The 13,482-nt window shown below is 33.4% G+C and overlaps 1 protein-coding gene across 8 annotated transcripts in view; it reads right to left on the bottom strand.

Annotated features, from left to right (window-relative positions):
• The window catches only part of LOC145661197 (uncharacterized), a 453,672-nt gene that overhangs the window by 299,560 nt on the left and 140,630 nt on the right, over positions 1 to 13,482 (bottom strand). For 5 of the 8 annotated variants that reach the window (XM_081726653.1, XM_081726657.1, XM_081726655.1 and 2 more), the window contains exon 3: positions 9,031 to 9,135. The exons of 1 other annotated variant lie outside the window; for it this stretch is intronic. In XM_081726653.1, coding sequence (XP_081582779.1) covers positions 9,031 to 9,132 — 102 coding nt within the window. In that variant the 5' untranslated portion in view covers positions 9,133 to 9,135. Of the gene's footprint in view, positions 1 to 9,030; positions 9,137 to 13,482 lie in introns of those variants that run through there. 2 more of the 8 variants (XM_081726658.1, XM_081726668.1) reach the window with 2 other exon arrangements.

Raw genomic sequence — 13,482 nt, forward strand, 5'->3', positions numbered from 1 at the left:
TTCGCCCTTTATTCATAATTTACTTCTATCGTAGTTTTGATATGAGAATGATATGTCTAAAACTGTAACAGGTCATTAAGACTTTTTTTTTTTTTTTTTTTTTTTTGGCTTTAGTCAGATTTAGCAGTTTTACTTAGCAGTTAATCAATTTGGATCTGTGATTTCAGATTGTTAGAGATTTCCTTAAATTTTTCATTTCTACAACAGTTTGCAACTAACACCATTAACGTATCTCTTTCGATATTTCCATAGGCAATGGCTTGGTCACTCACAGTATATTTCAAACAATAAACTACGGTGTCTTACTCCATTAATCCGAACTACATTTAATATCCAACAACTCTGTACATTTTCTCTTAAATCTGCAAACTTTCTACTAGGTTAAAACTGAGTATTTTCTATTTTCTTCCTTTCTTGCTAAAACGAAAGTGTTCTTTAGACAACCTGAAATGATGACTCTATATTACATTATGTAGCATATCATTTGACAGTTGGACACTTTCTTCGTATATTGAAAGCAACAGGGATTAAGTCCTTTTACACTTACGTGAGAAGTAAACAAATTCTTTTTAATTCGTGGAATTGTGCCAATGCACTAGGTCCAGAGAGTTTTTAATTTAAGATTATTATTATTATTATTATTATTATTATTATTATTATTATTATTATTATTATTATTATTTTATTGACTTAGGTTTTCCTGAATATTAAGCAATATTTCACAAAAAGCTGGTATTTTTAAACAAATGTGTTCCATATCTAGTTTTCATAAAGTAGTCACTCTCTCCTATAAATAATTTCAGAGGGGCCGCGGTGGCTCAGTGATAAAGTGTTCACCTTTGGTGCATGGGATCCTTGGTTCGACCCCAGCTCGCACCAAGTGAATTTTGTGGTGGACAAACACCATGTGCATGGGTTTTCTCGGGGTTCTCCCGTTTTCTCCCACTTTCTTCATTCCACCATTTCATACATTTCTCATCATCACCGTGTCCTTTAGCCTAGTCGGTATAAGCGTGGGTCGTAAAACTTAAAGATTTGATCTCAAATAATTCCAACCCAAACAGTTGCAGGAAGTATGTCATTTCGAATAAAACAAACTACTCTATAAAATTCTGAGTATTATTATTTTTTAAATATACAATTCTAGCGGACCTTATTTCTAAATCGAAGGGTAAGAAGACTAAATTCACTCTCTTATTATTATAGATTTATTTCAATTGAAGCAGTTAAAATAGTTGGGAAAAATTAGAGAGCCGTACCCTATATTCCAGTGTGCCACAACCGGATAACAGGCACACTGGCGTGCCCAACAAATTACAAGAATATTTGTCGTGTTTATTTTATTTATTATTATCAACGATTCTTCCATGGATCAGCTGTCTGTATACAGTTAAACAAACAAGTATCACATTGAGGGAGTGAGTGTAATTATTTACTTTAATAGTAATAGAAGGGTATATTTTCTTGTATTTTCTACCGGGAATAACTGCATCCGGTCTAAGCTGGGGCTAACAACGAAGGAACCCGATGTGCTAAACACACGCCACCCTATAGTCGTGAGTGCCACAAGTCCTTTTCTACGTCTTGGTACCCTAAGGATTGCTGCCTTCAAAGAGAGAGAGAAAGAGAGAAATAACTTAAGTCCATTGCACTTACATGCTTAAATAAATACATTATGTAAATAACTGTTTCGTTTTCTGTTTATTATTATTATTATTATTATTATTATTATTATTATTATTATTATTATTATTATTATTATTATTATTATTATAAATTTCTTAGGAAGTTGACTGCTATATGTATGCACACTGCTCTCCCGTGCAGCGCCTCGTGTATGATTTTCCATAGACAAACTATATATTCCAGTTTGTTGTGTTCGTTCTATAGGTGTGTTTGTAATTAGATGCATATGGCGTAGAAGTCAAAATTTAATGTCCACGCTACGTATATGCAAAACCATAGACCAGCGTTTCCCAACCTTTTTCAACTTGCGGCACACTATAGGTGTAACTTGAATTCTCGCGGCACACCCATATATATATATATATATATATATATATATATATATATATATATATATATATATATATATATATATATATATATATATATATATATATATATATATATATATATATATATATATAATTACTATTATTATTTGTAAATATAAAATACCGTGGTATTTTAATGTGATTACTGATCTCCTTCTTACAGAGAAGAGATCCCCGTGGTAAATCATTATTCTTATTTTTCATTCTAATTTTAAAATAGAAAACAATTGCAATTAAATATAGGACTCAGGTTTTTAAAAATCCACTTTCTCTTTCGAAAACTTTATCTATCCTTTAACTAAAAGGGAAGATCACTAAATAACGAACAAATAAACAAATCTCCTATACTTTTAAAACACAAACGTAGGTAATTTGCATGCATGTTTGCTTTGTTGAATTTATTGAATGATATGTTAAAATTTCAAGTTACGAAATATCTGCAACAATAAAGAAGCAATAATGGTCATAACAATGATAAATACGTTTTTCAGCATTAAAAATGTACAGAAAAGTAACACAGTATGAAACTTAAAATTGTAGATTTATAGTAGAGGTTCATAGTAACGTGAAATACAAATATACATTATCCCCTATGTCTTGCAATTTGGTTCCTATAGAATTAATAATTTGTTTCGATTTCCTCGCGGCACACCAGCGGCCCGTTCGCGGCACACCAGTGTGCCGCGGCACACCGGTTGGGAAACGCTGCCATAGACAAAGAAATTTATGAACAAAATTTATGGCGCTAAAACAAAGGGCAAAAATAAAGAATTACTGGCGGATTGTTGCCCGTAGTGCACAGGTGATAACGGTTAACAGTGTTAAATTTAAACAAATAGTTTTAATTAAGCACGAATTTAACTTATAGAGTACAGTGCGGAAAGGCTCAGGAGTTTGCTAGGATCGTTACAATATCGAACCCCGTAAAATGCACTGCAAACCTGTCCGCAAGCCCCCCGTAATGTTCAACAGATATTGTATATTAATGCTCATTTCAATGCAAACCTATATAGACCTACGCACTTCAATACTCAACGAAGGTGCAGACTATTCATGAGTTAAACTCTCTTACCCAATGTATTCTCCTAACATGCCTCCCAGCGATTACAACATTTTTTGGTATCTCAATCACTTCCTAGTAGGATAGCTTTAACTAGAGACCACTGATTAACCTGGTATTGGATGTTTCGCTTTCTTACCTTTGGAGTTGACAGTCATCGGTTGGACATTTTACACGCAAATATCTATTATTAACAAGTTTCTTCTATAATTTCGTAATATTGTATTATTTCTTTGTATTATTCATTAGCTTGGTTAGGCTTGTTTAAACACTTTTCTCTTTGCACCTATTCCTTAACGTTGGAAAGAAATACACTAGCTCTCACCGGGAATCAAATCCAGAACCAATGCACTTGAACCATTTGACCACAACAAGGCACATTTAAAAAGAAGTTTCGATTTTGTTAGGAAAATTGTGATTGGGTGTAACATTTAAAAATATATTTAAGAATGGGTACGGATGAAACGCACTGAATTTTCTCGCTCGAATTTCTTAAACTGACTCGTGTTAGGCTGCAGCTATTACTGAAACATTTATTTGGGAAATGCGAATAAAATAATGTGTTTTAGAAAACTTTGTTCGAAGCAACTTACGTCCAAAAGTAAAGTACCCATTCGTCATATTTCTGTTAGAAGTAACTTATGCCATATATTAGAATTATTAAGGAGATAATTGTATGTGAACTATGAGCAAAAGCGTCTGAGTACTTTCTGAGAAAATCGTTAAAAAAGTCATCCCCAAGAATAAAATATCCCTTGTATATTTTTTCAGGACAAACGAGTCATGCTATTTATGAAATACGAACAAAATTGCCTGAGTCGTTCTCGACAAAATCGTAGGGTAAAACTTGCTCCGAAAAGATATACCACTTCTGGCTTTTTAGGATGATGGAATTATACCATATCGTTAGGTTATTTATGTAACATTTATTTATGAAATATGAACAAAATTGGGTCAGGCGTTAATGGGAAAATCGTCGGAGAAGAGTAGGCTAAACTACCCCTTATGACTGTTTACAGGACGAACGATTTGTGTCATATTGTTAGGTTATTAATAATACATTTATTTATAAAATGTGATTGAGAAAATTGTTCGAAAAAACGTATTCCATACAGTAAATTACAGCTTACATATTTTTTCAGAGCAATGATTCATACTATATTTGTTAAAATATAAGCAAAATCTTTACAGCCGTTTTTGAGACAATTTAATGATTTAAAATTTTCATCCTTCAGTAAACTACCCTTATTTTTAGGTGTCGGAGGATATAGAATTCAAAACGATAAAGTGTTATAAAAACTTCATGTCTAGAATTCGGTCCAGATACGTCGAACAGTATGGCCTCTATTTGAATACATGAAAAAGCGTGACGAACCGACAGACGAACAGATGGACAGACATCAAAATTACTTTTTCGATATGTGGGGGCGTGAAACTTGAATTCGATTTTTATCACTATTACTACAATTTCTTCTTTCGTCGCTCGAAAGTGAAAACGAATAGGAATACGACGACACGTAAGGTGATAATTTGTAATTCCCAAAATTTAATGAGTTATGTTTAATGTGTTGCCGTGCTAGAAAAAAAAGCTTATGCCTGTTTATATCATTTTAATATCAGTTTTTCACGCTACTATATAATGTAGAAATATGGTAGGATTATCGTTCATATTCATGCTATCTTTTGGAAATATTCGTGTTCCGCATACATAAATCTGTATAATTTAGTTTCTTTCAAAGAAAACATTCCTTACACAGTATTATGATTGCATTTTGAAATCGTGTTTTTGTCGTCGTTAGAATTTAGTAAATATAAGCATAACACTCAAGTTAGTTTTTGACTTTTACAGAAAACCAAATTTCTGCAAAAAAAAAAAAAAAAAAAAAAAAAAGCCCAAAAAAAACTGCGGCTGACTGTATCCTTACCCTCCTTGTGCAGTGCACAATAAAACGCAAGTGTTATATAAATTACCCCCTACTCTCATTCGTTGCCGCTAGCGCAAATTATAAATAAAATTTTTAAAAAATCATTCCTATAAACCAAAAAAGCCATCTAATCAAAGTAAATAATTTTAAAAAATAAAAATAATTGTTTTTAATTGTAAATGTTTTTAAGCACTCAGGTTGTTAAATATATAATTTGCTTGTAGTTTACTTATTGTATATTATTTGTTTAATCATAATACATAATACTCGCAATTTTAATCTCACGTTTAATTCTTAGCCGTAATCGCTCTTAACTTTACAGTGTATTATAAAAATTTATAAATTATTTGTTTTAATTTGTTTTATTCATTAATCTTTACGGCAAACACTCTTCTCTTCCCCAATATCTTTTCAGCGGCAGGTAAAAACGGGAACTGCTTATATAGTTTATAATGACCTTTTGTGGTTGCTAAAAGCCGCAAAGTTAAAGTTTAAAGCAAAGGGATAAAAAAAATGTCGTCTGTTAGCAATCCAAAATAAATCGTCCTATTCCCAATAAACCCACAAAGGTCATAATTTCTTGCACTTGTGGATATGAAAAAAAAGAGAGAGGGAGAAAGTCAATACTCTAAAAAGTAAAAAACACAAGCGCACACACACACACAAACGATAATTTGACATCAGCTTTTTCCTTTCTTCCTTTTTTTCACGACAACAAGCATCATTTGATGTAACGTCATGTCGATATAACAAGGGGTAAGACTGGAAAAAACTGTCAAGGTCGCGTATGTTCTTTTTTCTGTTCCAGACACACAAATCCGAAGTGAGTTGTCTGCTGTTCACGAACGGGCAGGTAACATACAAGACCAAAAACTGAAAACAATAACTGTTTCCAATAGTACACGTATTCTAATACTGAATAAATACGTCGATTAAAGGATACTATCAATAAGTTATTTCCTTATTATACTGTTTCGATTCTTAATAATATCAAAATTATACACTTCCAATAATGTTTTGTAAAAAAAAATGGGATGGGATGGGATGGGATTCGATGTGGTGTCAAAATAATAAAATAACTACAAGTCCACCACTTTATCCACCTAACCACAGAGGCTACGGTGTGTTTGTTCTTTTTTCTTAAGAAATAATTTTCATAACCATGATGCGTATCGCTTCGAACCTTAACATAAGAGTTTTTCTGTTTAATTCTATATATTCGTACGACATCTTAGTTACAGAAGCTGATTTATATTTGGCAGGCAATCTACACACTAGGTTTTAACCAATAAATGCAATATTTTAGTCCATTATCCAGTTCCTTGATCCAACTACTCGACTCCCCTACTGAATTCCCTCCGCAATCGTGCTGTGCTACTGAAAAAATCCCTAGAAATCATCGTTGCCAGTATACACAAAACCGAGCATAATTTTGTTTTTTTGCTTATATTTTTATTATTTTATTATATTTTTTGGAAATATCTCCTTAGATGGATTGCTTTCAATTATCTCCACATACTAATAACTCAATTCTACCCATAAACGTAAGTAAAAAGGAATAAATGCGAAAAATCGTGAGTTACAGTATACGCGCAATTTTTTTTGCCCATGGGAGTACCAGGGTAGGCTGGATGTTTCTCCAACAACGTCTCAAACACTGAAATGTCAGGGGCTGCTACACTATCATCTGACATTAGTAAACGGGCTGCTCCTCGGATATCACCATCGGCTAATTTGTTTTCAATAATTTTCAGATTTGACACATTCTGTTTAGGTATAGATTTCTTGATCTTTAGCGAGTGTAAGGTTAAGGCGTCAATACCTATATTATCCCAAACATGATTTCTTTCTTTTACTCATGGGGTAAGGTTCTTTATGTTTTCGGATTGTTTGGGAGCAGTTAGTGCTACAAATGGAAATATAAACAGGTTGATCCATTATCTTTCTCCATTTGAAATAGCTACTTGCTGTAATAACTTGGAAAGAGCATCAGCAACCTCAGTTCGAGCACCACGAGAGACACGTCTTAGGATGTGTGTAGAAGATCTTAATGACGTCAAAAGTTTACCCAAGTTTGATAACGTTAAATCCTGTGTGCTCTCATTGCAGTTAGTGTTGCTTACATTTGTGACTCTACAGTCAGGAAAGCTATTATTATTGATATGAAGACAATCCTCTTCTGTGTTTATGATCGGATGCTTTTTACCCAAATGAATGGCAAATCCTCTTGCATTCACATAAAACTTTCCACAGTGGGGCAGGCCCGTAGCCAGCCCAAAAATTTAGGGGGGGGCGGTAGAAGTTAGGGGGGCCCGACCCAATCACATTATACTTCATCACCATATTATAGTTCATTTGCAAGCCTACCGTGAAATTTTATGGGGGCCAGCCAAAGTTTAGGGGGGCCCGGCCCCTCCTTGCCCCCCCCCGTGAATACGGGCCTGCAGTGGGGGCAAGGTAACACATTCGCAGATCTAGAAGTGGCTGAAAAGTGGCCTCTGGCAGGTCTGCCAGTGATGGGCGTCCAAGTCATTGCCGGGGTTATCGGTTTCGCCTGATTCCGCTGAGTTAACTGACGCAGATTGAACACTGTGAACGCTGCTTGAGATTCCATTAGTTCATATTGTATATCTATGTCTAACAAGGTGCGCAATAAAATAAAATAATTTTTATCAGTGATAAAGAAGTATTGATGATATTAATATTTGAAAAATTCTAAATATTCGTTTTTAACGAATTTCCGTTACTGTTTATTTCATTGTTAGAATACTATGTCGGAATTATAACGTTCGATAGTTTTTTCATTTCTTTATAAGAAGATAACCACTAAGCCTATTTTTGAAAGAATTTCACCATTTTTGTCTAGGAGACGTCGTGCACACACTTATATAACTCAAACATGTCCATCAAAAGTATCTCCTCTTTTTCGACCGACAACCTAGCAGAGAATATCCTTAGGCTCGTGCACTGATTACAACAATCACAACAATTATTATATTATTATAAAATATTATTTAAAAAATATATTAGTGAATTTATTACAGTTAAATACCACTCACTACATGCTACAGCTACAACTACGTAACAAAACATAACAAATGTGAAACATGTTCTGAATATATTTATTTAATAAACTTTTTTTTCCTTGTGAATATGGATTATTTATTATTATTTTCTTTTTTATTATTTTTTAAACAATTTTCATTTATTTATTTTACATGTTTCCTTCTATTCATTTATGTTTATATGAAATACAGTGTAATAATCAGTAAAATGTAACTACAGAATTTTTTTGCACAGAAGTTCAAAATAATTAACGAAGAAAACATAACAATATATTAATTTATCATATTTATATATGCTTTATAAAAAGATTCATTTCACATTGCTTTCAAGAAAAAATAACAATTATGGATCATCTCAATATTGTTTTTGGTATAGCAGCAATAGCATGCTGAACATTAAGTGCGACCTTTTGCCCCGCTTTACTCTACTAGAGAAGAAATATCTCCTCCAGTTCCCTTCCAGGCGACAACGACCAAGAACTGACGAAACGTTGCCACGTTGGACCGCAATTGATATACGTTGTACTAAGAAGGACGCTGAACGAACATCTCCAGAAACGATAGATATGCGTCTGCCTACCTCTCTGATAAAATCAAGGCTTCTAGAACCCCATGCCTCACTGGTCTTGATGGATATTGGAGCAAAAATAAATTTGTCGAGGAGATTGTTGTATTTCCTTTCCTTTTCTGCCTCTCTACGTCTAGCAACTTCTCCAGCATTCATAACAGTCAATGGGAGGCTTGAATGGGCAAATGTTATATTATTTTTATAATATTTGTATTGTTAATTGTAAGAATGTATCTCGACGAAGACAAGAACGCAGAGTTCTTACGGCGGAAAATGAAATAAATAAAACAAAATATATATATATATATAAAAACAAGTATCAAAAACTTGAGTCAGTCGTGCTCAATAAACTCACCTCCGAATCCATCTGACGTTTTCTAACTCTTGCATATTTTTTCACGAACTCGTCGATACTCAAACTTGCATTCTTTCTCAGGAACTCGTTGAAACTCATCATTTTCTATCAAAAAGAGCAGAATAAAAGTACTATCAATAACATACTCTTCAACTTTAAGCAAAAAATTAATCATCCATACAACAAGAAAATGTGGAGAACACAATAAGAGAATTCACTTTATTTGGTTAATACCTTACAGTTTATACACTCTCATATCCTCTTTCTCTCTCTCCCTCCAGCTGTATTTTGCTAAATTTCGAATTTCTTTTGAATTTCCTAAATTTGGCATAATTAACCTTATATATCCTACGGCTTTAAGATTGCTATTTTCCAAAATAAAAGTAGGATAAAACCGCACTTAAACTTACTTTAAGGACACAAAATAAAAACTAATAATAATAATAATAATAATAATAATAATAATAATAATAATAATAATAATAATAATAATAATAATAATAGAAATGGAAATACACCCAGCTTTGTATCTGTCCATTCCAAATCTTTTAACTTATATTTTGATTGTCTTCGCTTCAAACAAATAAAAACTAAACACAAGTTCCAAAGAATAGAAATCGAAACACAGAAAAGGTAGTGTATTTCAACTTTAATCGAGTATACCGTATGTTTCAAGCGAAAAATTACCGAAGTAATTAACCTATACCAGACACTTTAGAACTACCTTTAGAATAGAACAAGTTTTGCTTACCGCGTTATATATATTTCTTCTCTAGTACCAGAAAATATTCTCGGGAACAGAATATATTATCGCATACACATTATTACGCTTCGCTAGACAAATATCCATTTTATCAACATGTAGTCATAATTGTCATCAATTTTACCAATAAAATAATAACATGATTAATAAAAAGTAAACAAAGTCAACGTACTTTTACATTTTTTGGTATGTGTATTTAGGAACCGATGATTCTGATATCTATGTAATTCTCTGATATCTTTTTGGAGGCAAAATTCACTTTGGTGAATTATATGTTACTATTTCGATACCTTCGTTTAAATATTAAAGGTCTTTAAAACAATTGCAAAAATTACGGGAACTCACCTATCACTCGAAAATACGTTGGTGTAATAGCTTATACAAGGTACAAACAATAAAAATGTTTACTTAAAAATAACAGCGTATATACAAAATGACCACCATTATTATTCCACAAAATTACACTGGTATCGATCGATATTATCGGATTCTAAATTTAAAAAAAAAATATACGAAAATACTCAAAGGTACGTTTACTTTGTTACTTTACATTGTATATGATTGCGAATTTTATAAAAATGAGAACTTTGACTTATCACAATATCATGGTATTTGATCCATGTCAACAGTAATACCACGTTATTTTTCTCTAAAATAAGGACAGGCAGAAACGCTTCTCTCGTTAGAACTATTTACTATATTGCATGCATAATGCGATACAGTATTATCATTAAGTATTCTGCCTTTCCACAGGTCCTGGGACTAATGAGTATTTTATTCAATTTTAGAATTAGGTCTGAAAGTGTTTCTTCCACGTTTCTCAATCTTCAGCTTCTGCTTTCAACTCCCAATATTTTCTTCTATTTTTCAAATATTGGATCAGTTGTGTTCTTCTTACCATTCCTCGCTTTCCTTCCATCATTCCTTATATGTCGGTATGAAGAAGACAATTTCTTCGCAATATGTGTCCAATCCATTAGGCCCTCCTACGAAAGATTCTTGCTAGAAGTGTAATCTTCTGTTCTATTCGTTTTAGAACATCTTCGTTTGTTTCTTTCTGTCCATTTTATCTTCTTCATTTTTCTCCAACACTACATTTCGAAGCTCTCTAAATATTTCTTCTCCAACTTCCGTAATGTCTAAATCTCTGAACCATACAGTTCAATGTTCCATACATAGCACTTGACCAACTACTTCCTAAATCCGATATTAAGCCTGCTTGTTAAGAGAGACCCTTTTTTTGTTGAATGCTTCTTTGGCTATGGCAATTCTTGATTTAATCTCTTTGGTGCAGTAAACGTCTCTCGTCAAAATATTTCCTAGATACTGGATATTATCGACCTCTTCAAGTTTTCTTGCACGTTTCCATGGCATATTCTCATGACTTTCGACTTTTCCATGTTGACTTCCATTCCGCATAGTTTTCCACTATCAATTATTTTGTCAATCATCTCCTATAGTCCTTCTTCGGTTCTAGGAATAATAACCATATCATCTGTATACCTGATCTTGTTAATCATCTGCCCTCCAATCTTGAAATCTCCAATTCCCATTAATGCTTCCTTTATTAAACATTCACTGTAAATGTTGAATAGTTGTGGCGACATATTACATCCTTGTCTGATTCCTCTTCCGATCTCCACACTATTTATTGGTTCCTCCTTGATTCAAGCGCAACTTTACTTGTTGTCCTGTATACAGGTTGCGAAGGAGTCATCAGTCTTTTCAGTTGACCCCGATTTCTTTAGAATATTTTCAGAGTTTCGTCCTATTGACCCGGTCAAAAGCTTTTTGCCAGTCGATGAACCACAAACATAACTCTTCCTTTACATCAAGAACTCGTTCTGATGTAAGTCTCATCAACTCAATTGCATCTCTGGTGCCTTTTCCTTTTCGGAATCCAAACCGATCTTCTTCTAACATTTTTCTATCTTACTTTCCAGCCGCCTATTTGGTATTCGCGCAATAATCTTTCCAGTGTGGGGAATTAAGTTAATGGTTCCGTGATTGTTGCACTTCTTTGCTTCCTTTTTCTTGGGTAATGCAATCATTGTAACATAAAGAAAATCCTTTGACTATTCTCCACTCAATAATAAATGAAGTCAGTTCTTTCATTGTATTGTCTTCTAATGCCTTGAGCAAATCTCCTGGTATAGTGCGTCCGTAAAGTTGCGCAACCCAAGTTTGATTGCGCATATCTGTTGAACCAAGAACGATAAAGGCATGAGACTTGAAACAAATGTAAGCGTGTTCTATGTAGATATTTTCGAGATCATGGCCAATGTTGGAATTTGTAACGTTTTTATGTAGTGACGAAAGAAAGTAACGAAAGTATAAAATAAAAATTACAAAATGATGAAAATCAATATCAGTTACAGAAAACTGATTTCCTGTGGGCGAATCCCTGTGTATAGGTGCACTACCGGTATGCATCAACATTTATCCATTGGTGCGAAAATGTGACGAAGTGGATGGAGTGTTGCCATGCAAAAAGACTATTTAATGCAACTCCGTAAAATGGGTGGTTTGGCAGAAACGCGGCGCCTGGCAACACTGTTGTCGTAAAATTACTGCAACAGGTGTGTTTTAGGTTTTGCACATAATTTATAACCTGAGTTTTATTCAAAAATTTGCAATACAAAAGTACCCACTTGGCAGCTGGCATAAAAACTCAGGTTATGAATTATGTGCAAATTCTCATTGCATATCATTAACTTACCTAAAACACACAAGTTGCAGTAATTTTACAACAACGGTGTTCCCAGGGGCCGCGTTTCTGCCCTCTTCCCCCAAAAAAACACCCGTTTTACAGACTTGCATTAAATAGTCTTTTTGCATGGCAACACTGGATCAACTTTGTCAAATTTTCGCACCAGTGGATAAACGTTGATGCACACTGCACATATACACAGGGATTCACCCGCAGGAAATCATCAGTTTTATCCAACTGAATATACCAGGTTCTCTAAAAACGAAAACAGTGCAATAGATCAAATTCTACTCAATCTCGATCGTCTTACCTACAATGTTGAAGTTCTTAACAGTGGATTCTCAGATCATGAGGCACAGATTTTTACAGTAATATTAAAAGGTAACGACATTACAAATTGTAAAGTAAATAAACCCGGTACTAGATTAGTGATGAAAAGATATTTTACTGATTCTAACATACATCTAAATTCTCGTTTACTTAACGAAACTTGGGAGCTTGTATACACGGTTAATAACATGAATAATGCAAAGGATAGCTTTCACAATATCTTCGTAAATTATTTCAATGAAGCGTTTCCAATAAAATGTATATACCGTTCCTCCTTCTACGTGTAATAAAAAAACATGGCTAACAATCAGTATTAAAACATCAAGTAAAACACTAAGGTCTCTAAATATGGCGTATAAAAAAGGGATTTTATCTCGAGAAATGCAAGAATATTATCAACGCTGCAAAAGCATTTATAGAAAGCTACTTAAATTTTACAAGAAATCCCATTACTCGAATTATATAGACAGTTGTGAAAACAAACCCGTAACTATGTGGTAGGTAGTAAACACAGAGTTAAAACATAACACCAAAACGAAAAATGAAATTACTGAATTAGAGGTTAATGGGAACAAAGTTACAAATCCAGCCCATATTGTTAACGCCTTCAATGATTATTACGAAGGTATTCATAACAAGCACATCCCTA

The sequence above is a fragment of the Thermobia domestica genome, chromosome 1 (assembly GCF_964235325.1).
Source record: "Thermobia domestica chromosome 1, izTheDome1.hap1.1, whole genome shotgun sequence".
Classification (NCBI taxonomy): domain Eukaryota; kingdom Metazoa; phylum Arthropoda; class Insecta; order Zygentoma; family Lepismatidae; genus Thermobia; species Thermobia domestica.